We start from the raw sequence: 24169 nt of genomic DNA, 5'->3' as shown, positions 1-24169 counted from the left end.
AATTTCATAAATTTTGAACAAATGGAGTCTCATCTAATAAAGTATGTTGTATGTACAGTCGGAAAGAAAGGTCGTGGTAAAAAGGAAAGTGTTGGTGATAGCCTCCCATAAGCCATCTTCAAAGAATGTGAAAAGAGAAAAAGTAAATTGTCGTAGAAATTTAGCGATAAGCCGGTTCGTGAGTCACTGTGATCGTTGTATGCTGATACACATGGTCGACGTTGGCAAGTTCAACATCGCCGCCCGGCACAATTGCTTCGGTAGAGTCATTGCCAGGATGAGCAGCACAGATCGTCGAGATGGGTCCTTTATCATTCGACTTCTGCGAGTATCCCCCAGCGGTTTCAAAGCGTGATTTCTTGTGACTTGAAAGGTCGTGGTAGCCATCCTCTCGTTTCGATGCGATCTCCGATTCCAAGACGATACTCTTGCGGGTCAGAGTGTATTGGAGAGTGTCGCAGAATCCAGACAATGTCATTAAAGCACCAGCCACGCAGAAATAGGCCACACTCGGCGAGTGGCCACTAACGGATGCCATGCGCCCGGCAGACAACGGCAGTGTCAATACGATATATGCGATCGGGTACAGGACCATGTATGAGACGACTCGGTTCAGGCGCTTGAGACTATCCGTGTAGCTGCTTCCCAGAATCTTGGACTGAGAGATCTTGCGTCGGAGTTGAACGAACATAATGGCGTATAAAACGAGGTTCAGGAATTGAGCAGCGAAAATCCAAAAATAATGAGTCCAAAGACGGAGTACCGGGTGCTGCGTGGTCATCCAACACTGCGAGCAAAGAAATGTCAGTGATAATTCCTTGAGATTACTAGGAACAGGAGCGAGGGGAAAACTATACCCATCCCACAGAAGGCATCCATACGTGGGATCCGTGGGCAGCGATCGGAATGATAACCAAGATCACTCCAAATACCCACAGCCCGACCACGATGGATACAAAGACGCGGTGGCTAACCTGTCGACCGAAGCTGACCTGCAAAAAGGTGTGCAAGGCGATTGCGAGCACGAAAACTCCACTCATAGGATCACCGATCTGAAGCCAAATTCCCTGCAAGAAACATCCCGGGTCGTCGGCATGAATGGAGTTCTGGTCGATCCATCGCAAACTGACAATGAATCCCAATCCTTGGATGAAATCTGCGAGGGCGAGATTGTACATGAGAACGACATATTGATTGTATCCAATGTAGCGTTTGTAGTACTTTTTCCAGAAGATGAAACGATAGGTGAAAAAACACAAGAGACTGAATGTGGAAATGAGAGAAATCATCGCCAACGAGGCAATGGCGATGAGACCGCCCCTCTGCAGCGAGGGCAATGGATCGATGATCCATGAACCAGCTGCTGAATTGGCGGAGTTGGCGTCCACACTGCTTGCCGAGTCATATTCGCGGCGATTAAGCGGGCTCAAGGGAGGAGCATTCCGCGTCATCAGCCATTGTACGATTAAGCTCGACATGACGGCTGTGAATGAGTGGTTGAAAGGATCGACCCGAAAAAAAGCATTTCTTCATCCAGGGGACCGGCCCGAAAAGACCCCCGGATCTTTATATGGAACGCTTCATGTTTGGGGTGTGGTCTCGATCAGCGCCCCTGAGGGTGTTGGTCCATTCATTTGCCCCACGTCCAGGTACGGGTATGGAAATCAGGCAAACTCTTTCGAACTAGAGTTCAACGCGGGAGAAGTCGAAGCTGGTTTTCTTGCTGTTTGGACACCAATTATGATGGTGGCAAACTTTGATGTACCCGTGCTAGCTCCGCGGCCCCTCTAATAGTGGAGTTTCTGGAACTCTAGAAGGCAATTAGTGTCGCTAGTTTATCAAGTTGAGGATTGCCCCTCTAAAACCCAGCCTATTGCACGCATAACATTCGCGCAGCGTCACAGCCAAGAGATCTGCGAGGGATTCCCACGCGGCGCCGATCAAGGAAGCCATTCACAACCAAGCAAGACCCATTTAGTCCGAGGCCGTCCTTGGCATATGGAGTATAGACCACTCTGGGTACAATCCACCGGCCGGTAAATAGCTCCCGGGTTCAGGATACTACTAACAGTGGGTTTGCAAAAGTCGACCAGGCCATGTGTTGTGGTACCTTATCCCATTTTCGGAACGCGATTATCGCGCTAGAGCTTCCGATCGACCTGATCAGGCTAATGACTTCCTAGTTCAAAGAAGGTAAAGTATGGTTCAGCGGACAGTCTCCTTAACTTAGGTCGTGAAAACACCTGGAGGGTGGCCAGGGCTGTGTGGGCGGATTCACCGCGATGCAACGTGCACTTGGTACGAGCGGCCCAAGGCAGTGGGCCCGGCTTTTTTGTCTCAACTTTGGGGAGGCTGGAAAGTTTGAAATGTCGCGTGCTTCTTGAAATGTTTCCCAATTACCAGGGAAGTCTGCACCATGCTGTTATCGGTATTTGGAATCGACCCTATAGAGATTGAGATGGAGATGGAGATTGAGCGGAGATGGGCTAGTCGCCAACGGCAGCCGATAGTCTCGAATTCGGCAAACAGTCGCGGTGCAATGCCGCCTTGTGGGGGATGCAGCCCGACATTTTCGATTTCTGGTATCTGTCTGTAAATTCAGAAAGGGGTGCGCGCAGCCTCGATCCACCAGCTCGATCTGGTAATCGAATTGGTGGTAATGGCAATGATGGTGGTGGCATCAGCGACCCTGCGGAGAGACTATTGTATCAGAACCAGAATATGATGCTCATCCGGTGAGCCTCTTCGCTTTGACTAGTCTTAGCTGGTCTCAGGCTTGACTTGTCTTGAATGCCAATTTTTGAGGTTGAGCAAAGAGGAAGTATGTTTTGCACGATCTGCAGTACCTTGACCTTCGTAGGTGTGAACCATGGTAAACTGCGACCAAACGGGTAAATGCATAAATCTCCGATAACTTCATACTCCCTACTAACGTGAACTACAACCATGAATAATGTTATCTCTTCTACACTACGATCAATATACTGTAAACAGGAAAAATGAATTTCTAGACAAAATCATAAGTGTAGAGACAAGATCGTTCATTGATTCCGTCATCAAAGGTTCATGGAAGAGGGAAGAGACAGCAAACAAGGGAGGAAACGGTATAAAGCTCTCAAATTTAAAAAAGGAAAACAAAACCACGCGAACGTATCCAAATTTCCAACATGGTGAACATGAACTCCTTCCACCAAGGTAGCAGCAGCAGCAGCAGCAGCAGCAGAAGATATGGAGAAAAAAAACCCCCGCTAGGCCAGACAAGATCTAAAACAATCCAGACTCGGGCAGAATCACAAATGAAAGTTCCTCTTGCTCCCCACTCGACTCAACTAGACTCAGGGGAGAAATGGTAAAGGGCAAGGTGTCAGTGCGAAAGTACGAAGTCTCCATTTCGTTGCAAACAAGAAAGATGTGGTCGATTCCCAACTCCACCAACGCGATCAATCCAATCATACATTCGGCTCGTCATCGGGCCCAACTAAGAGATCCGGTCCCCTTTTTACTGCACTTGGCTGACAATCTCACTAGCGCGACCCAAGCTCTCCACCATTTGCTGGCACTCCTTTCGTCGGCGGATCGTGTAATCACTCTCCTTAAGCAAGTCATCCAGCTCGTTGTTGCGGTACATGTTCTCCAACAGCTCGCGTTGCATCTCGTCCTTGGTGAACCTAGATGGTGGTTAGATTGGATGAATGTAAGATATCAAGAGATAAATACTTACTGCACCAGTGTATACATAACAGCCTTGGGAACCATGTCGATCATCGTGCGCTTCACGATGTTGAAGTAAGAGGTGATGAGCAGCTCTATCAAAGGTGGTTAGTCAACTGATGACGGACATTAGTCTTCGAGAAGAACTTACTGATAACCTCAACCTCAGTAGCCTCCCGCTCCGACAGGCTGGCAGAGGCCTTGAGGGTTGGCGGGGGAGCCTCCATGGCGGCCATCTTCTTCTTGTTCTTCGAGGCCCAGAAGCTGCCAAAGAATCCACTTTCCCTGGCCTCGCCAGTGGTATCCAAAGATGGGCTTTGGGCGCGGGCGGGCAGAGGCTTGCCGGTCTTGGGGTCAACCTGTGTGGGTTTGGCGGCTGACTGGCGCTCGTTCACGAGGGTCATAGCCTGTGCAAGTCAGTGAAGCTGCCAAGCTAAATAACTCATTCAAATATACTTACGCGGTGTCCATTGAGGAAGTCGGGGTGGCCAGTGTTAATGTAGGTGGCCTCCATGTTGATCAAGTCCCTGACCAACTTGTTGGAGGGATCCATGCACTTCTTGAAAAAGGCGATAACCACAGCGTGGAACTTCTCCTTCAGCATCGGGTAGCGGCGGAACAGTTGCTTGTTGAGCAGTTGACCTAGGATGCGCACCAGCTCATCGTATACCAGGGAGATACACTTCGTGCTGGGGTCCTCCAAGCGCTTGATCTGCTGCTTCACAATCAATTCGAAGGCGGTAGTGCCGACGAACAGGGCGGGGGAAGAACCCGACGAGTTGTAGAGAATTGTACGAATGTCGATATCCTTGACAATATCAAAGGGATCCACGGCCTTGACACCGTTGGAGTAGAGCTCGTGGAACACAAAGCTGATACGAGCACCACCAGACAGCTCAATGCTGGACAGTTCCGTGTTGTTTCCTTCCAATACAGTGCGGTATTCATTGCTGAACTCGGTGATGATGTTAAGGATAATGTTGGCGCTGTTGCCCAGCATCGAATCGCCGAGCTGAGAAAGTTCCGACGTGTATTTCTGGAGGGAAGAAGAGATGCGAGCCTTAATATCGGGAAGGGTTTGCTTAATGTGCATCATCAAGATCTAAAGCGAAGTCCTGTTAGTCCATGATTGCGGTCATCCTCTGTTGTCATGACCAAACATACCAGATTCAATTTCCGGGCCAGGTACGGAGTACCGCAGTATGAAGCCTTATTCCTGTAGGCCTTGTGGTTCTCAAAAAAGTTCTTCTCGTTCTCCAGGGCATAAGCAATCGGCTTCTTGTTCTCAATGTCCCGCTGACCACGATTGACGACCGGAACGTAGCCCAGACGCAGGGGAATAATCCGTCCAGCGAGAATATCCACAACGTCCGTTCCCTCATCCATCAGATCGACCTTACTCAAGACACCGATGGTGCGTTGTCCCTCAGGGTCCACCTCGCGTGCCAGCTTGAGACCGTCGGAGTTGGCGAGATCCTGGTTGGCCGAGGTGACGGCGAGGATGATGGCATTGGGCTTGCCGATGTACTTGAGAACCATGTCCTTAATTTGCTTCTCAATGTCCTTAGGCTGGTCACCGACGGGAACCTTGGTCAAACCGGGCAAATCGACGAGGGTCAGGGTGAGGACATTGGGCGAGTAGATGCGCAAGTTGATCGGAATGGGCGAGATGCCGGCGTTCTTGCCAACCTTGGTCTCGGTTTCGCGGACGATCTCATCGCGGATCTTGTTGAAATCGAAGAACTTCTCCCCGGGCAGGTGCAGGAATTCACCGTACTCGTCAACATTGGCCTCGCTATCAGATGTGTCCAGCTTCTTGTCGCCGTTCGCTTGTGTGCTGGGTGGCTTGTTGATGAGTTGCAGGATAAGAGGTCTCCGGGTCACAATTCCAGAGCCACGGGGCAGGCTAAAGCAGGCAGAAGCGTTGAGGTTAGCATTGGCTGGCATGACGACAATGTTGGTTTGGGGGGGGGGGGGTCCCCCGCCACCGCTGCGGAGAGAGCGTGCGGCGCAAGACCCTAGGAGGTTTGGTTGAGGAGCGCATACAAATCCCGGCCGACAATGTTCTCTAGTACTGAACTCTTTCCGCTGGACTGCGATCCAACGACAGCGATTTGTGGCAAGTCGATGGGGTTGTGAACCTAAATGAAAGCAGCGGTGTCAGTTATTGGGTACGAAGAGACCACGAATGCCGCATAGGATGTGTGCGATGAGGGCACTTCAACTTACGCCAACTGTAGAGAAGACATCTTGGAGCTTGTTGACCAGCGAGATCAAGCTGGGATCATTAACGTTTATGCTGCGCACGAATTAGCTGGGGCCTTATCGGAGATGGTGGGTGACAGGGGGGGGGAGTTGGGGCGGCTGCGCACGAGTGGCCAGTTGGGCTTGCCATGGCTGGCGATTATGTGAAGTATTCCGGGTCGTAGAGAGAGAGAGAATGGTAAAATTAAAATGAAGAAGTAAGAGCAGGAACTTGGGGGAGAAGGGGAGCTTGAGGAATGGAAGCGGCAGACTGTTTGTTGGCGAAGTGAAGGCGGTGATGACGGTGGCGGGCCGCGCAGCACACAAGCACAAGCACGGGTAGGCATCCACGGGGGAAGGTCTCGTGGCTGTGGATTATACTTGATGCCTACAGATCTGAATTACTTGTAACTTGGTCTATCACATTTAAAGTTAACCTCCCCAAAGAAGAAATCTTATTGAACATAACTACAGGGTAATGTGTGCTGGTAACAAAAAGCCGGAAATAAAGTGTGGAAATGCAAAAGGCGACGGAATCATGTCCAGATCCCAATCTACTCATCGGAGACCGAAGCGAATCGTTCTGTCATGGACTGCAGAATCTTCTCGTACTTGGCCGACACCTCCTGCTCGTCGTCGGGAACCTCGAACTTCATGCTCCGTAGCGAACTCTGCAAGTCGGTCGTGGCATCGCGGACCTTGTTCCAGCTCTGGCCCTGGGCGATGGCCTTCTGTGCCTCGTCGTGATAGCCCATGAAAGCCTTCATCATATACTCAGTCTTCCACAGCGGGCAGAACTGATCGTAGTCACTGTATCCGTTTTGCTGGAGGAAATCCTCCTTGAGCATAGCGGCCAAATCCAAAGTAATCTTATCCGAGTCACCCAGTGCCGCTTTACCAATCAACTGAACGACTTGGTCCAGATCCTCGGACTTGGACAGCAGCTCACGGATCTGATCACGCAGGCGAGGGAAGTCGGGGTTGTGCTTCTCGTAGTACTTGTCCAGGACGGCATTGTATTTGCTGTAGGACATGGAAGTATTGACCGAAGGGAAGTGCTTCCGCTGGGCCAGCTTCTTATCGAGACCCCAGAAGACCTGCACAATACCCAGAGTACTGCTAGTGACGGGATCGGAGAAATCACCACCGGGAGGGCTGACAGCACCGACGATACTGACACTTCCTTCGCGCTCGGGGCTACCCAGAGCATTAGTCTTACCGGCACGCTCGTAGAAAGAGGCCAGCTTGGCACCCAGGTAGGCGGGGAAACCCTGATCAGCAGGCATTTCTCCCAGACGACCCGAAAGTTCACGCAGAGCCTCGGCCCAGCGAGAACTGGAGTCAGCCATCATGGCGACGTTCTTGCCCTGGTCACGGAAGTATTCGGCAATAGTGATACCAGTATAGATGGAGGCCTCACGGGCAGCGACGGGCATGTTGGAGGTGTTGGCGATCAGGCAGGTACGCTTCATGATAGGCTCCTTGCGGCCATCGACGTTGATGGAAAGCTATGGTACAGAGTACTGGTCAGCGCATCATTCGGCGATGCCTTCAATGATCTTTCAATGCAGATATAGCAACATACCTCGGGGAAATCCATCAAAACCTCAGCCATCTCGTTACCACGCTCACCGCAACCAACGTAGACGATGATATCACTGTTCGAGAACTTGGACACGGACTGGGAAATGACAGTCTTACCGCATCCGAAAGCACCGGGAATACACACGGTACCACCCTGGACACTCGGAAACAGAGCGTCCAGCACTCGTTGACCGACAATGAAAGGCGCATCGGCGGACAGCTTATCGCTAGTGGGACGAGGCACACGAACGGGCCAGGTCTGCATCAGGCCAAACTCGGTCTTCTTGCCCTCAAACTCGACCTCCAAAAGCTTCTCATCGACAGTATGGCTGCCTGCGGGGGCAATGCGGGTAATGGTACCGCGAGCGCGGGGCGGCAGGAGGATTTTGTGGTCGTTCACCAGACTGTTCTCGAACACGGTACCCCAGATATCACCACCGGTGATGTGGTCACCGACCTTGAAGCCGGCGGGCTTGTAGTCCCATTTCTTCGAGCGGTCCAGCGCATTGACGGAGATACCACGGGGAATATAGATGCCCTCCGACTTCTCGGCGATGGCACGGAGGGGTCGTTGGATACCGTCGTAGATCGTCTCCATCAGACCAGGGCCGAGTTCGACGGAGAGAGGCTTGCCGGTCAGAGTGACAGGGTCGCCGACTGTCAGACCAGCTGTAGAAGAAAAACAGGATCCGTTAGCATTGGGTTCGAGAGGTGCTCGATCGATGGCATACGTGGCCCAGGGAAGGGAGAGCTATACCGGTTTCCTCGTAGACCTGGATGGTGGCCTTGTCCTGGTCAATTCGAATAATCTCACCGGACAGGAGGTCATGTCCGACTTGACACTAAAGCGAGCCGGGGGGGGTCAGTATCTCGACGGTCAGACATTCCGGGGCGATCTGTCGGGGGTAGCTCCTGGGGGTCTTACCAGCTCGTACATGGCACAGCCCATCATGTTCTCGGCCACCACGACGGGACCGGAAATGGAGAAGATGGAGCCATGCTCCTGGGTATCCTTAGCTGGCATCGTGGAGGTGATTTGTGGAGTGGACAAGGAGATGGAGGTGGTCGAGCTGGCTGGAGCGGGCGAGTCTGGAAGCGGTGGCAGCTCGGGCGGTGGAGACGAAGTCGGAGTGGGAGTGAATGGTGGTGACTCTAGCTCGGATGGTATCAACACTGACACTGGCACTGGCACTGGCACTGGCGACACTTGACTCTCGGGTCTGCTAATGAGATCAAGCAGGGACGGCCGTGCTTTCAATCGAGGCCTTCCCAATCCTAGCATTCGCTATGGTGTCGAAACTTAAGGGTAGGTGTATGTGGTAACTAGCATATTGGTAGGACAAGAGCGCCGACTAATACTCGTGGACCCCCCTTAAGCTGACATCCAATCGATAGATGCCGGGGGATTGGCGCCCGCGATCGGCCATTTTTGGGGGGGAGGCTTTGCCAGGTATCTACCAGTTATACTAGTATATATTCTACAAACTACTAGTATGGAGTAAATACATAGGAGTTCTGGAGTACATTCCTGGTAGGATGCCCCCACGTTTAACCCCGCCTATTTACCAGTAGGCCACCGAGTAGCAAAGGGAAATCTTCCTATGAATACGACTAGTATTTATTCGGTAGCGTTGCGCCATGCAGGCATGATAATAATGAATTTATTACACACCTGGGCGACACCTTCAAGTTTGCAGCGACCAACATTTTAATCCTGCAGGTACCCGGCCTGGAACTTGAATCGACTGCCACAATGTGTCTCTCTCTCTAATCTACTAACAAACACTGACACCTCAACTTCCAACCTTGGAAGGTTGAAATTATGGATTACCGCACTTATCCAAAGGCCAAGAGTCTTCAAAGTACAAACGAGCATAAAACTTACTATGTACCCCAGCCGCATGTGATGCCTGAACAGTTGTATGACAGACAACCGCCAACTCAATAAGGTATCCACGATGTTCGCCTTGTGACAGCTCCTCGTGGAACCATTCAACCAATCATCAAGGATACCGCATACATCTAGATCCTAAAGTACATCAGATTACTGAGCGTGTGGCCAAACAGATTCAGCACAGCGGAAGGTACGAGAGATACCTAGTATCGATCTGCGGGTTCACATGCGATGCCCTAACCCCCGCTCGCTTTACCCCGGACCCCGGACCACGGTTGACACGAGTTGACAGCTTGCCACAACGGCATGAGCAACATCCGTGGCTTCAAGTTTCATTATATGTCTGAAAGAAAATTCCCAACGGAAGCAGAAATGCATATCGCATATCCCGTTCTCTGAGATCGTGCACCACACTACCCGTGTCAATATCAGGATGGCCTTGAAAAGTCCCCAGCATGGGAACAGTACCGAGTGTCACTACTGGGGCTACTCCTTTCACTGGACCGACCTCCATCGCTCAGAGGATGAGCTACGACCCCTCGTCCACACGTTTGATTCACTCGCCGATGAGTGTGTGCAGCGCTTGAATGAAATCCCAACCGAGGGGGATTCGGATAAGCCATTCAAGAAGGATCTATACTCCCTACTGAAAAACAACGCTGCAGAGGATCCCAAGCTACAGGAACTATGGACCCAGATAAACACTGTACCCGAATGGGTTGACTGGCAGCAGATACAGCGAGGCCAAGATGTATTCTTTCGATATGGTCTTCCAATCTTGAACGTGGTGAGTTGGAACTATAAAATAGTCCGTTGGCAGGCAATCCAGTACTGACAATCCCCTCACCCCACTAGCTCAGTTTTGAAAGTCTTCTCGGCGGCATGTACGTACAAAACGGATGGCTTCCCAAGCTATATATCTCCATTCTAACCCGTACCTAGGGGCGCAAACCGAGTCGTCGAGACTCTCGCTCGAACCGGTGGCTTCGGAGCCAAAGTGGTCCGCCGCCGCCTCCTAGAAACCCTCCAACATATTCTGCAAGTGAATAGTTCAGCAGACGGAATGAAACCAGGAGGCGAAGGGCACATCTCATCTGTCCGCGTCCGACTCCTCCATTCCTCCGTCCGTCTGAAGATCATGGGTCTGGTGGAACAAAAGCCCGACTATTACGATGTCGACAAGTACGGTATCCCAGTCAACGACTTGGACTGTATCGGCACCATAAATACGTTTTGCAGTTCAGTCGTCTACATGGGACTACCGCGTCAAGGGATCTTTCCCAGCACTCAAGAGATCGAGGATTACATTGCTCTCTGGCGATTAGTCGCATATTACATGGGTACCCCAACAGAGCCGTTCGAAGACCCGGCCCGCGCACGCGCTACGATGGAATCTCTCCTGATCTCGGAAATCAACCCCACTGAGATTGGAAAGGTACTGGCTAAGAACATCATCATTGGCCTGGAGAATACGGCACCGGCTTATGCCTCCAAGGAATTCATGGAGGCACTGAGCCGGCTGCTGAACGGGGATTTGCTTTCGGATGAACTGGAGATCCCCAAATCAAGTTTTTACTACCGTTTGATGGTCTGGGGCTACTGTTTCTGGGTCGCGGGGGTAGCGTACGTTATTCCAAAGATTTATTTCCTTGACAGATTGGCAATCTCGGTAAGTACTTTCTTTCTCTATTTGACCTCTGCCTGCTGCAGTTTACTTCAAGTCCCAGAGAGAAAGGAACACATCGCTGATATTTGATATTGCGAACCAGCTCCGCCGTAAATTCTTCTATTCAATGCTACTTGATGAGAAAATGGGATTGGGAGGAGAATCTCGTTTTGAATTCAAGTATGTGCCTACCCTGACCCGCACCACTCGACTGGGCCAGCGGCGGAGCACCAAGTTCGAAAGACCAGGTGTAGAAAGCGTGGCGAGGCTGGGCTTGCTTGCTGCGCTTACTGGTGTTGTTACACTTCTCCTGAGTCTTCTCTTTGCAGTAAGAGTGTTTTCTGCGAACCATCTCTTTCAGCTTGTTGGGGTATAGCGCGTATGCTTTTGGGAAGGCGTTGGTTGATGGGAAGTATAGTCGTTAATTGATCAGGAACGAGAGTTTGAAGTCTTTGTTGGGCTTCTTTTGACGACCATGATGCCCTTGATGAGATAGCCAATTCTGTTAGACAAGATCTATAGTTGTTGAATCTTACAGCATAATATCGATGCGTCGCTCTCCTTCGGGTCTTCCCCAAAGGCCAAGAAGGCCCGACAAATGCTCGGCTGCCCATTGCATCGCTGGCGTCGCCGCATTGGCCCATTAAAATTTTAGGAGAGAAGCTGGTAGCTTGATCTGGATGCCCATTTATCATCTGAGTCTGCTGTGTGCTGTTGAGTGCTTTGTTGGGTTTGTTCGCCCCAAGATGCGAATGGTTGATACCATCTTCCTCATGTGGCTGGCGACCGATACATGAAGCGTAGGGGTATATTTATCGATGTTCATTGCTTGGTTCCTATCGACGAGAAGGAAATGAAGGAGCAGCAAAAAAAAAAAAAAGCAAAAGGTAGAGTAGAAAGCGGAGTCAGGTCCGAGTCTGGTTTGGCCCGCAGTTCTGTTGAGGTCATGACGGCGATCTTTCTGATCTAGTTAGGAGTGTGACCGATGCTGAAGATTTCGCTATTCTATTAAATGTCCAAAGAATATTAGTTCTCATGGCCATGTTGGTTAGGTAGCTCCGATAATGTTAGGACTGGCGGCGTTGGCGCAGGCGACCGAGGTCAAGTTGGCGATGGCGAAGATACTGAGTATTTCAAGAAATTTCTATTTGAATCAGGTATAGCTAGAGCCCAATAATGTATGTGCTGTTACTGTGTGATTCGCCATGGGAGGCGGGTGCGCAACAGTCGATCGGACCATGCATGACGTCTACACTAGACTGGGGACGCGAGGGGAAATCTCAAATCTCCCTGTCGCCTCGAGAATTTCCCCCCTCGAGTCAAACTGGCCATTGGTCATTGGAGTGATTCAAATTTAACATTTTGAATAATTTAAACTAAGAACAAAACACAAAACCAGCTGAGATAGAGACAAGTAGGACAACATTATATCTCGTGGAACATCTGATTCAACAATCGCCCCAAGTCTTTGGTGATAGACTTTGGCGCGTAATCAGTGGCTTGGAATGCTCCTCATCCGCATGGTTTACTTCTAGAAATAGCACAAACTGCTGTCAGCTTGATGATTCGGTTCTCTCACAGAGGAATCACATACTCCGCATCCCTTGCAGGAACAGGTGTTGTCGCAAGTACAGCCCTGGGCACCGGTACAGGCGCAAGTCGCTCCACAGTCACAGCCCATGATGGAAGAGAAGTAGATTGAAAGAGGCTAGAGGTTGAAATAGAAGTGATAATAGGAAGGGGTCCTTGATTGCGTGATCAAAGCGATGGATGAGGAGACGAAGGAGTAGGGAAATGGGACTTCTTCATTTATATCGACGCACCGGGTAGGACGGACATCATGATGGCGTCAGTGGGGGAGGGCGGACGAGAGGAAACTTGAACCTTAAAGGAATGGATTTATAGATTATGGATTATGGATTCATGAATTTACTATTAATTTATGAATATATAAAGGAGAGATGTTAGTAGCGATACTAGTACTAGCATACTAGTATATGGAGAAGAGTGTTCTATAGATCGGCTGAGGTATTATGATTGCTATTCCCTCAAGGTCCTTGACGGAAGCAGTTGGAGCTAAATAATAAAAGGGAACCCTGAATACGTAAGGATAGTTAACTTTAGGGGAAACCATTTACTTTGACACTAGACATCCCATCCACATCTACACAATCGGTAGTTTTACCTTACGGTACTAACTAGCAATCATCACCATCCCATGACATATCATTCCATACTCCCTCAGATGTGAACTCTTCCAGTTGTCTGCCCTATGCTGTTTAGAAGGACAATGATCAGTGATTCCTACATCTTGTGACGCCCTCGAACCCACTATTTCTTGCCCCAATCCAATCAACCTTCTCTCTGGCAGTCTCCAGTCTCCATCACCGATAAGCACTGGCACATCCCATCTCCGCCCGAGCAGTCACACTCACCCTACACTTACCTTTACTACTCTCACTCTACCTCCATCACTCCCTCCCACCACCCAAGGAGATCCTTGGAAGACGGAACTTACTCCTGAACACATCGCCTGGTCCACTATCATCCCCCTCTCCACCTCCACCTCCCCCTCCACCTCCATCCCTATCGAGAGTGCTAGAGACCTGAAGCTCCTCCGCTTTCTCCCTGCAGCTTTGAAATCCCCGCGGTAGGTCTGCTCACCTGGTTCTCCCAAAAAGAGCCAGGGAACTGGGCAGGTCGCATCTATCGACCTGGCCAACAATCCTCCTTCCCAACCTCTCGCCTCCGACCACCCTGACCTTCTTTTCCCATTCGAAATCGATCCCACCTCCTCCGCCGGTCCCGAACGGTCCTCTAACTCCCCATCCGCCTCCTCCCCGTCCTCTCGTACTCCCGCCCCAGCTCCAGCTCCAGCTCCAGCTCCAGCTCCAGCTCGCCCACAAAATCCTCGGCGTCGTCGGCTTCCTTCGAGTAGCCCTGAAATTCCCGCTTCCGTGGCCGCGAGAACGAGATCCGATACAAGAACCACTGGGGCAGCTGCGCCCCAGTTCGATTCCATTCACAACTCTAGCCGTGACCACGCAGGCCACTCTCCCTCCCGCAAACGCAGGCGTTTGGCAGTTATGCGTGCTGATACACTCTCCTCCACAAATGGCTTTTCACAGGCCTCGAATGGCTCAACTCCGAGGAAGACCAGTTTGAACGGCCAGTCCAGCAATGGCGACTCACGTACGAACGGGACCTCCAAGTCTCTGGCTAGTGGCTCGTCTTACTACGGTCATGATCGGGAGGAGGTCACGCGGATCTTGATACAGAGTCTCTACGAGTTGGGTTACGACGGAGCAGCTTCGACGTTGAGTTCGGAGAGTGGCCATCAGCTGGAGACGCAGGGCGTTGCCACATTCAGGAGTGCCGTGCTTGGTGGTCGGTGGTCCGAAGCAGAGAAGATCCTCATACAATCGTTCCGCTGGGATGGGTTGCAGCAGAACGGTCAAAAATCCTCGCCGCAACAACCATTATTGTTAAATGAAACGGCAGAGCGGAATGAAATGCTATTCCATCTCCGTCAACAGAAGTTTCTGGAGCTCCTCGAATCACGCGATCTTGGTTCGGCGCTGGGTGTCTTGAGACAGGAACTAACTCCATTGAACTACGATATCGATCGTCTCCATGCTCTATCTAGTCTTTTGATGTGCCCCACGGAGTTGCTCCATGAGCAAGCCGGCTGGGAGCGCCCCATCAGTGCATCCCGAGAACGGCTCCTCAACGAATTATCCAGTAGGAGACATTCTCTTCCATCGCCTTTTGCCTATGAACCCCTGGCTCACAGATAATAGAATCCATTTCCCCCTCCGTTATGATACCCCAGCACCGGCTCGCAACCCTTTTAGATTTTGTGAAGAAGACGCAAATCAGCAACTGTTTATATCATAATACTGTCGAGTCGCCTTCACTCTACTCAGATCACATGTGCGACAAGAATGACTTCCCACGCGGTATAGGTCTTGACCTTACCCATCATTCGGATGAAGTCTGGTGCTGCGAGTTCTCGCATGATGGTACCAAGCTGGTCACTGCAGGCAAGGACCGCATGGTATTCATCTACGATACCACAAATTTCTCAGTGATCTCAAAGTTGGCCGAAAACCACACCGACGGAGTAGCTTCTGCAAGCTGGAGCCCAGATGACTCAAAACTAATCACATGCTCACAAGACAAGCAAGCCCGAGTATGGAATGTCGAGGTGCGTGTTTTCAAGATTGGAAGTTTTAACTTGGGAAACTCGAGGATTACTGACATCGGCCACAGACTGGACGTTGCCTTCTCACGATCGATCACCATAATGAGCCAGTAACTGCGGCCGGCTGGGCTCCGGATGGAGAGTCCTTTGTGACTGGGTCACTCGATGCGAACTCACAGCTCTGCCTTTGGAGCATTCGCGGTCCATCTATACACAGATGGAAAGGATCGTTCCGCGTACAGGATTGCACGATCAGTCCTGATGGAAAGCGACTGGTTGCGGCAGACACGGATCTCAAGATTCATGTGTTTGACTTTGACTCTCGTGAAGAAGAGTACTGTCTCGCAGTTTCAAGCAAACCTACGTCAGTTACGATCAGTCAAGACTCGAGGCATCTGATAGTGAACCTCGCAGAGGGCGAGATTCAATTGATCGATCTCGAAACTACCGACGTAGTACAAAGGTTCACTGGTCACAAGCAAGGCGAGTACATTATTCGCAGTACTTTTGGAGGAGCAGGGGAGAACTTTGTCGTAAGCGGCAGTGAAGGTAAGTCTTGCTGTGCCCAGATGGGGACTATTTTTGGCTAATCCCCCCGACCAGACTCGAAAGTCTTCATTTGGAACAAGGAGGATGGCCACCTTGTAGAAGCCTTGGAGGGACACACCCGCGGATGTGTGAATTCAATATCATGGAACCCAACGAATCCGAGGATGTTCGCCTCGGCAGGCGATGATCGTGTTGTGCGAGTGTACGATATACAGCCCTCTTTCTCCCCTTCTTCCTCTTCACACCAACATACTAACCCCACAACCAACAGCTGGACTCCCGAAAATGATCGCCCCATCCCAACACGGGGCTCTACTCAACGGAGAGGAGTATCATCAAACGGATATCCCCGGACAAGTGCGTTAAGAACGACGAGTGCTTTTTGAGACTGTTAAGCCTAACATTCCTCATTTCTATCTCCTATTTCTGCATCTGTCGGTATGGCGGGCATGGATATCGATTTTTGTTTTCTGTATTGAAAGACCAACGATAAACTGTTCTGTTCATCACTTTTCCTTTCTCTATCTGCTTGGTTGCCTATTTCCCCTCTTCTCACTCCAGCATATACACCTATACGCCCCCCCTTCCCACCTAGTCAACTAACAGACTAAGCATCAATCAACTCTGGCATGACCCTATAATGAATAGCCACGGTATTGGTGCCGGCCCCGTGTAGAATAAACATGTCCAAGTTGCTCCTACGCTTTACCTCTTAGCATTGGCGCGCAGCTGTTTTTATTATTTCATTATTTCGCCTGGGTTGAGTCATATCTAACGCAGGGCTGGCCCATCTCGTCAACCCTACGAGTTCGGAGCTGCTTACTTGTCACCGGCCAATGACAAACAACTACCGTTCTCTCCCCCTCAATTTAGTTATCAAAAAAAAGGGTTGAGCCTGCCCCCTTACCCTGCTGAGCCGTAATTTTGGATAGCTTTATCCACGCAGACCCTACATCTACTCGGGTGATTGCTCGGTGCTGGCCCACGGAGCCCACTCCCAATAGCACTTTACTACAATAGAAGAAGGGGAATACAAGGTTTATTAGATGGCAATATTTTTCAATTCAAAACTGGCAATTCCGTCATTCGTAACTCCTAAACCAACGCAAAATAAGAGTCTGGGGTAACCAAAGTCCAACAAGGGAGTTGCGAGTTGTGAGTTACTGTAGCTCCCAGAACAATTCAATAATAGATTTCGTAAGTGCCATCCTTCAGAGGAATGTACACGCTGTTTGGCAATTTTGAACTGGATCCGCTGTGTGTCAGTTGTCATGAAGCTATTGAGAAGGTAGAACGATTCATTCTCACTGAATCATATGATCTTCCCCTTTCCTCCACACTAGACTTGGCCCCTTATTTAACCCTGGCTAACTGTAGGCCTGGGGCCAGTTGATCCTGGCACTGTGTAGATAGAAAAAGCAATCCAAACTGATCGCATCGCGTTGCTTTTTGGCCTCGTAAAGCAGATAATTGATTGGATACGGCTTGTGGCGATTATGAGAGGAGATCCGCAACTGTAGGCACGATGATTAGTGAAAAGTATGTAAGAGGAGAAAAGGAAAAGTGAACTTACCGTTCATGGGCATCTCGTCGATCTGGGTCGAGTAGTACAACTCAATGTCACGCAGGATACGGACGTCATCGCTGGTGACGAAGTTGATAGCCACACCCTTGCGGCCGAACCGACCACTACGACCGATACGGTGAATGTAGTTCTCACGGTTGGTCGGGAGGTCGTAGTTGATGACCAGTGAAACTTGCTGAACATCGATACCACGAGCCCACACGTCGGTGGAAATCAGGACACGGGAGTTACCCTGGCGGAAATCTTGCATAATGCTGTCACGCTCCTTTTGGGGCATCTCACCGTGCATACTGGAAACGGTAAAGTTGGCTTCGCGCATCTTGTCAGTCAGCCAGTCGACCTTGCGCCGGGTGTTGCAGAAGATAACGGCCTGGGTGATGGTCAATGTGTCGTAGAGATCGCACAGAGTGTCGAATTTCCATTCCTCCTTCTCGACAGCAATGAAGTACTGCTTAATACCCTCGAGGGTCAACTCGTCACGCTTGACCAGAACGCGCACGGGATCGGTCATAAACTTGGTGGTCATGTCCAGCACGTCGTAGGGGAGAGTAGCAGAGACGACGACGACCTGCGTCGCCGGGGGGAGGTAACGGTAAACATCATAAATCTGCTCACGAAAACCACGGTTGAGAAGCTCATCGGCCTCATCGAGGACAAGCATCTTAATGTGACGGGTGCGCAGGTGTCGGCGGCGGATCATATCTGCGACACGGCCGGGGGTACCCGAGACAACGTGCTGGCCGTAATCGAGTTTGCGAATGTCTTCACCGACGTTGGTACCACCAATGCAAGCGTGGCATTGAACGTTCATGTAGTCACCGAGGGCCATAACGACGGACTGGATTTGGGTTGCGAGTTCACGGGTGGGGGACAGGACCAAAGCTATGTGACAGAGCTTAAGTTAGCATCCTCAACAACAAAAAAGTGAGCCTTCTGTCTTGACATACCCTGGGTCTCGCGTACGACAGTGTCAATCACTTGCAAGGTACTGATTGAGAAAGTCGCAGTTTTACCAGTACCGGACTGGGCTTGGGCGATGGTGTCGCGACCTTTGCAGATCTGAACAATGGCACGCGACTGGACGGCCGAGGGGGACTCGTAACCGTAAGCATAAATTCCACGAAGAAGGCTCTCCTTCAACTGCATATCCTCGAAGGTCGGCGCCACCGTGACCTCCTTGGAGGTGTTGAACTCCATGCGGTCTGCGCAACTGTTAGAATACACCATTTGGAGCAAAATTCGAGAATCTTACCATCGGCGCGTCTGTCTATTCCTTCCGCCATGATGAAGATATTGAGATTTCCTCGGGAGACAAGAAGTGAAACTGAGAAGTCCCAAGAAAGTTGGAGTCAACCCGACCGTTGGAATGACTTTTTGCGATTGGAGTGGTACGGCACGTGATCTGTCCGCAAAGCTGCAGCTTCCATCGCGCCGCCACTTTTGCACCGACATTCACTAGAATCACCGACCAACTCACTTTGTGCGCACTGGACATACACGACAAAGTCCAATCGCGCTTTCAATATGCTTCTTGAGGATCAGCGATTCATCCACGAGGACCTGGAGAGGTTGGAGCAGGCTGTTGCTGAACGAGTGGCCGAAGAGCCGCGAACTGTAAGTCTTGCACTACACATTCCAGACGACACTGCGACGATGCAGCTTTGCTAACTAGAGCGCACCAGGCTCGAGATTGCCTTACTCGCGATCATGTCGTATCAACATTCATAGATCAAATCGAGAGACAATCCAGGGCCCTCTTGGAGATCTACACAGACGCCGATGGACAGCGCGAAAGAGAGGTGCAGTCAATCTCGACGGGCGACCAGTTTGAGGAATTTTACAAACAGCTAGATGGAATCAAGAATTTCCACAAAAAGTACCCCGGTGGGGGTGTTGAGGACCTCGAACAGGCGTACAGGAGCGACAGAACCCTCATGGAAATTGACAACATGTTCACTGGCGAGGAGCGATTCGGCCAATTTCTCGATTTGACCAGCATGCACGAAGATTATCTGAATTTGCCCGGAGTGAAGCGCCTTTCCTACATCCAATATCTCGATGTTTTCGAACAACTTGTGCAGCCATATTTGTCACTCAAGCGCAAGGACAAGCTTTCCGACAAATACTTCCGTTATGTTGCCGAACTTTCCAGCTACCTGGAAGGTTTCCTCAAGCGCGTGCGGCCACTACAGGATTTGGATAAGCTCTTCGCCACCTTCGATGAGGAATTCGACAAGCAGTGGTCCGCGAAGGAGGTTCCCGGCTGGACAGAGGAAGCCACCGAAAATGGCACTTCAGGGCCAAAGACAGAAGGGACCGGCGAAGGTACCTGGTGTCCGGCTTGTGAGAAAGAGTTTAAGAATGAGAACGTCTATCGAAACCATTTGACGGGCAAAAAGCACATTAAGGCCGCTGAGGCTAAGAAAGCCGCGGGTGATTCGGGTGAAAGCTCGGCGCCTGTCAAGTCTGGAGTTTCTGCATTTAGCTTAAAAGAACGCGCCATTGCTGAGCGCGAGCATCGTGTGCGGTGCCTCACTAAGGAGCTTCAGTCTGAGCGACAGGCTACCCGGATCAATGTGGAGCGCAGACAAGGCATGACTGAGCGGGAGCGTCAAATGGAACGAGAGACCTTGTTGGCCGAGCCTGAAAACTATGGCGACGGCAATGGCGGAGACCAATCCGACGACGATGAGGACGATCAAATCTACAACCCCTTGAAGTTGCCGCTAGGTTGGGACGGCAAGCCCATTCCCTTCTGGCTTTACAAGCTGCATGGTCTTGGAGTCGAATACCCGTGCGAGATTTGCGGAAATTACGTTTACAAAGGTCGCCGGGATTTCGATAAGCATTTCTCCGGAAGCTTACACATCCACGGCTTGAATTGCTTGGGCATTACATCCAACACCAACCTCTTCCGAGAGATCACGAGCATCGCTGAGGCTATGGCGCTCTGGGAGAAGCTTGAAGGGGAGCGCAAGAAGGACCGGGATTCTCGTGACAACGTCGTGCAGATGGAAGATGCTGAGGGCAACGTCATGCCGGAAAGAATCTACTTGGATCTTCAAAAGCAGGGCATTCTTTAGTCGAAACGGTTTTTGTCAATGGTCCAATGGATTGGGGCTGGGGTCGGTGTATGAACATTATTCAAAAGCTACGGAGTTTGGCGAATGTGATGGGTTGGTTTCATGCTTTTGCATTGTCATGGTAGGCTGAATACTCAAAGTAACTGGAACTAGAATACCTCTATAAATATCTTCATAATCTGCTTTTATTCCCTCCAACCCGTCAAAGTATAGGGGCTTAGCAAATATCAATTAGAGTCACGTGTTTTCGTGATCCACGGGTGATCATCCGTCGCGTTTTTCCGCCAATTCGCGTCAGTCTGATTTGAAATTGAGAGTCGGGTCAAAATGAAACTGCTTGTGAGGAGGTGATCTTCCGGTCGTCGCCCATGGGATTCAACTTCACCTTCCTCTGCAACTTGCTGTCGGATCTGGAGGATGACCGGATCGCTAAAGCAGCTTCTGGAGCGGACTTCCGGACAATTCGACGGTGGTTTGCAAGCTATGATCAACACATCAACGATGATGGTACAGACAGGCTAGCCTTGCTGTCATGTATGTTCCCAGAAAAGCGCATTGACCGTGTGTTCTGGCTACAAGAAACCTCCTTAGCCAGGGTCATCGGTCGCTGCTTGGGGTTAGGGTCCTCACGGCTATCAGAATTGGGCCAATGGCGAAAGCCAGGGGGTCCAGATCTGGGGGGATGTGTCGAGATTGTGATGCGGCAAACGGAGAACTATATACCTCCAGGTCGAGAAGTCACCACTGAGGAGATTGACATGGCCCTTGGGATGGTCGCATCACGTTGTCGGTTCTCGGGCCCCGAAGTACGTCGCCAGCAGACAGCTGTCGGCGTCGAGAGAACTCTCTCCCCTTTATACCGCCGCTTGAGTAGCCGAGATGCTAAGTGGCTCACTCGTATGATTCTGAAGAGCTACGCCCCAGTCATCATCCCGCCCAAGCATGCCTTGGAACGATTCCATTTTTTGCTCCCACATCTCCTCCAATTTCAAAACACTTTTGAAGGGGCCTTGGAAATGCTGGATCAAAAGCCCATGAAAGATTTCCCGCCTCATCCGGGCCCAAAACTAGCTGCCAGCCTATGTGCAACGGCTTTGGAATATCTCCAACCGCGGACGGGTATCAAGATTGGACGACCTGAGTACTTCAAGGCCCGCGGTATCAAACATTGCATTAGCATGACCAACAGGCGTCGAATGAGTGTTGAACGGAAGTATGACGGAGAGTACTGCCAGATACATGTGGATCTTACAGACAAATGCACGCCATTTCGCATTTTCTCCAAGAGTGGAAAAGAGTCAACCGAAGACAGGTCCGGGATTTTCCCCAGCTTAGCGGGATCGCTGCGGATCGGATCGGAAGATTGCAGGTTTTCGCATCGTTGTATCCTCGAGGGCGAACTAGTTGTATGGAGTGACAAGCGTGGAGAGATTGCAGATTTTCACAAACTTCGAAGATTTCTTTCTCGCTCGGGGGTCATGATTGGTATTGACAACGACTCTCCGTATGTTTAATCTTCTCACTAGAAGGGTGGAGATATTTACTAATAGAAGCAGACCCCAGCCCTATGAACATTTAATGATCGTCTTCTTTGACATATTGGTCCTAGATGATGATATCTGCTTGAGGAAGCCTCATCGGCAAAGAAGGTTGCTACTAAAGGATGTAGTTAGCCCTATTGACGGTCGAGCCCACCTCGCTCACCAGGAAATAATTGATTTTGCTCATCTCGACAGTCGCGAGCGACTTAGAGTAAACTTTGCCAAATCCATTGCCCAACGTTGGGAGGGCTACGTGCTTAAAGCTTCTGATGAACCATATTTCCCTATATACGCTGCTGGTACAAATGCCTCGTTCGGACGATGGATCAAGTTGAAGAAAGATTATATCAAAGGTCTTGGGGATACACTTGATATTGCATTGGTTGGGGCTTACTATGAAGCCAGAGACGCTGTCGCTCTCTCGTCACTGAAAGGACTGAAATGGACGCACTTTTTGGTCGGATGTTTGGTGAATAAGGAAGCTGTTCTGGAACTTGGAGGTACTCCCCGTTTTCGAATCATTGACGCCCTCCATCGGCATTCCATGCATAAAGACAACCTCCAAGCTCTGAATCAACATGGTCAGTTTTCTGCCTGTGATCCAGACGAATGCCATACATATACGATTGAGTACGGGTGCAGGAAATTAACAAAGGCTTGCGTGCTTTTCAAAAAGCCCTTTGTCGTGGAACTAAATGGCAGTGGGTTTGATAAGCCCTCAGGTGCTAGGTACTACACCCTTCGTCACCCGCGCATTCTAAAGATCTACACAGATCGAACGTTTGAGGATGCTGTATCCTTCCAGGAGTTGCAGCTTCTAGCTGATGACGCCCGCTCTGTACCAACCGAGGAGTTGTCTGATGAGATAGGGCAATGGCACAAGCGATTAAAGGTTAGCAATGGGCTCAACAAGTATATCGTTCCAAGATCACGCAGTCTATCATCAACATGCAGCTCAGACTCCGACCCTGAGGGAGATTCGAAATCAAAGACTTCCCACGACACATCACACGACATCGAAGAGGAGCAAACCTCAGAAATTAATTCTCATCAAAACCAAATCCAGACTTCGGAGAAACCCGCTCGCACTCAGAGAGAGGGTGATCCGTCAGGAACCCCGGTCATATACCTTGACGACACGGATTCAAGCTCGTCTTCGAGTAGCCCTCACTGCAACGAGAACATTTTGATTGAAAATGAGAATCTATCATCACGACAACATATCAGCCAAACAAAACATGGCAACACGCACGAGACAAGAGATGATGAGAACCCTCTTACATACTACGAGTCGCAGGCGAAGACGGAGATCCCGTTTTCAAGTCCGCAGGGCGTTTATCACATCTCTCCTGTCAGCGAACAAAACACCCAATCTGACAGGCCTTTTCAAGCACCCAAAGATGCCGAATCGGTGTTTATTCACAACTCTCTACAATCACCATTAACGACAATTCCAGTATACATGCCTGGGCCCTCAGATATGCATGCAGCTAATACGTCGTGTCACTCTGGACTTCATGAGTTTATACAGACACTCAACTCCCCCGATTCAATTGCTTCTCTTGAAAAGTCAAACCCTGGGGCTGTCCGTCAAAAAATAGCTTTTGGAATTGTACTTGTCAACCCAGGCGAACACCCACTCGGCAAAGAAATCCACCATGCGGCAAATACTATATCTGACATGTTTCGCCGCAAAACATCTTGTCCCACGCGATGCAAGATTTTCTTTTTGGACTCGGCTATCCTGCAACAGAATATTCAACCCGAAGATCCCACATTTTGTATACGGGAGACATGGTCTGAGCTTGGTCGCCAGTACTACTATGCCTGTCTTCGGTGGGGCTTGGATGAAGACTCCAAAGACGACACTGCGGTAGATACAAGCACCTCTTCCATGGTCAAGAATCACTTTGACAAATCAAATAGCCATACTTTGCTTACACTCTCGGTGACTTTTGACGAGAGTGAGATCCTAGCACTGGCCGAGAACACCACCCTCACCACCAACAGCGATTTGATAGACTAGAGACAAAACCAATATCAAAAATGAAATTGCCCAAATTTTTCATCTTGATTCGACTCAAAAAACAATTCTCTAGAAACCATAT

General features: G+C 50.3%; 8 protein-coding genes across 8 annotated transcripts; 4 read left to right on the top strand and 4 right to left on the bottom strand.

The window, feature by feature from the left end:
- Positions 1 to 160: 160 nt before the first annotated feature.
- Positions 161 to 1478, bottom strand: N7481_008244 (uncharacterized protein; the record flags this gene model as incomplete). The annotated part of the gene is made up of 2 exons (XM_057267463.1): positions 161 to 787; positions 858 to 1478. 2 exons carry the CDS (start codon positions 1476 to 1478, stop codon positions 161 to 163), a joined length of 1248 nt encoding a protein of 415 aa, XP_057121664.1.
- Positions 1479 to 3499: 2021 nt separating this feature from the next.
- N7481_008243 (dynamin-like GTPase vpsA) lies at positions 3500 to 6106 on the bottom strand (the record flags this gene model as incomplete). Its single annotated transcript, XM_057267462.1, has 8 exons — positions 3500 to 3668; positions 3722 to 3806; positions 3863 to 4118; positions 4172 to 4813; positions 4876 to 5617; positions 5758 to 5852; positions 5941 to 6010; positions 6084 to 6106. The coding sequence occupies 8 exons, from the start codon at positions 6104 to 6106 to the stop codon at positions 3500 to 3502; spliced, it is 2082 nt and encodes a 693-aa protein (XP_057121663.1).
- Positions 6107 to 6509: 403 nt separating this feature from the next.
- Positions 6510 to 8821, bottom strand: N7481_008242 (H(+)-transporting V1 sector ATPase subunit A; the record flags this gene model as incomplete). The annotated part of the gene is made up of 4 exons (XM_057267461.1): positions 6510 to 7463; positions 7541 to 8208; positions 8297 to 8381; positions 8465 to 8821. 4 exons carry the CDS (start codon positions 8819 to 8821, stop codon positions 6510 to 6512), a joined length of 2064 nt encoding a protein of 687 aa, XP_057121662.1.
- Positions 8822 to 9866: 1045 nt separating this feature from the next.
- Positions 9867 to 11475, top strand: N7481_008241 (oxygenase MpaB family protein; the record flags this gene model as incomplete). The annotated part of the gene is made up of 4 exons (XM_057267460.1): positions 9867 to 10220; positions 10289 to 10317; positions 10376 to 11102; positions 11161 to 11475. 4 exons carry the CDS (start codon positions 9867 to 9869, stop codon positions 11473 to 11475), a joined length of 1425 nt encoding a protein of 474 aa, XP_057121661.1.
- Positions 11476 to 13753: 2278 nt separating this feature from the next.
- N7481_008240 (WD40 repeat domain-containing protein) lies at positions 13754 to 16238 on the top strand (the record flags this gene model as incomplete). Its single annotated transcript, XM_057267459.1, has 5 exons — positions 13754 to 14840; positions 14900 to 15306; positions 15372 to 15852; positions 15907 to 16054; positions 16124 to 16238. Coding segments are annotated over 5 exons (2238 nt in total), but the record flags the coding sequence as incomplete, so codon positions are not given.
- A 1108-nt stretch (positions 16239 to 17346) lies between these two features.
- Positions 17347 to 18720, bottom strand: N7481_008239 (ATP-dependent RNA helicase eIF4A; the record flags this gene model as incomplete). Its single annotated transcript, XM_057267458.1, has 4 exons — positions 17347 to 17366; positions 17426 to 18319; positions 18385 to 18639; positions 18690 to 18720. The coding sequence occupies 4 exons, from the start codon at positions 18718 to 18720 to the stop codon at positions 17347 to 17349; spliced, it is 1200 nt and encodes a 399-aa protein (XP_057121659.1).
- Positions 18721 to 18961: 241 nt separating this feature from the next.
- Positions 18962 to 20520, top strand: N7481_008238 (SF3a splicing factor complex subunit PRP9; the record flags this gene model as incomplete). Its single annotated transcript, XM_057267457.1, has 2 exons — positions 18962 to 19051; positions 19120 to 20520. The coding sequence occupies 2 exons, from the start codon at positions 18962 to 18964 to the stop codon at positions 20518 to 20520; spliced, it is 1491 nt and encodes a 496-aa protein (XP_057121658.1).
- Positions 20521 to 20888: 368 nt separating this feature from the next.
- N7481_008237 (ATP dependent DNA ligase domain protein) lies at positions 20889 to 24087 on the top strand (the record flags this gene model as incomplete). The annotated part of the gene is made up of 2 exons (XM_057267456.1): positions 20889 to 22024; positions 22077 to 24087. 2 exons carry the CDS (start codon positions 20889 to 20891, stop codon positions 24085 to 24087), a joined length of 3147 nt encoding a protein of 1048 aa, XP_057121657.1.
- Between the last annotated feature and the right edge of the window lie 82 nt (positions 24088 to 24169).

This window comes from Penicillium waksmanii (genome assembly GCF_028829765.1).
Source record: "Penicillium waksmanii strain IBT 27052 chromosome Unknown utg000007l:1.0-4314555.0:1.0-4317578.0, whole genome shotgun sequence".
NCBI lineage: Eukaryota > Fungi > Ascomycota > Eurotiomycetes > Eurotiales > Aspergillaceae > Penicillium > Penicillium waksmanii.
The sequence above is the reverse complement of the archived record's forward strand: the minus strand, read 5'-3'. Positions and strand labels throughout refer to the sequence as shown.